At 39.7% G+C, this 428-nt stretch overlaps 1 protein-coding gene across 1 annotated transcript in view; it reads left to right on the plus strand.

Moving 5' to 3' along the window:
* LOC111644959 (uncharacterized) overlaps positions 1-428 on the plus strand; it is an 80064-nt gene that overhangs the window by 3156 nt on the left and 76480 nt on the right. Inside the window, exon 3 of the mRNA XM_087170318.1 lies at positions 354-394. Within this exon, the coding sequence (XP_087026444.1) occupies positions 354-394 (41 nt within the window). The remainder of the gene's footprint in view (positions 1-353; positions 395-428) is intronic.

Here is a 428-nt window from a genome sequence, read left to right on the forward strand (position 1 = left end):
AAATGAAATAAAAACACTTCAAAACCCAGGAAGTCCTTCAACAATAGTTCCTGCTGCTCTGTGGGTGTTTCCACAGTCCTCGAGGACTCTTCCCAACAGGTGGACGAAAAAAATATTATTTTTTAAAATAAATAAGATGTTTAACATGTTTCTCATTTCTTGCATTTCCAAATCAAGGTTGATGGACGTGTATGTCCTTGTTTTTTGTGAAACATCGCACCTTATTTTGTTTTTCTTACTGGTAAACAATATGCACGCACACGCACAGACACACACACGCACAGACACAGACTCGTGACTTCCTGTAAGAATCGGCGGGTAAAAGTGAAACTGAAAGTTCAGACTCCATTTTGAATCGACGGAGCAGAAGGAGGGAAGCTGAAGTCTGAGGCAGGTGAGCGTTAAAACAACATTACTCTTATTTTACT

The sequence above is a fragment of the Seriola lalandi genome, unplaced genomic scaffold (genome assembly GCF_002814215.2).
Source record: "Seriola lalandi dorsalis isolate HSWRI2012SDOR001 ecotype SW California unplaced genomic scaffold, Sedor1 jcf7180002054945, whole genome shotgun sequence".
Classification (NCBI taxonomy): domain Eukaryota; kingdom Metazoa; phylum Chordata; class Actinopteri; order Carangiformes; family Carangidae; genus Seriola; species Seriola lalandi.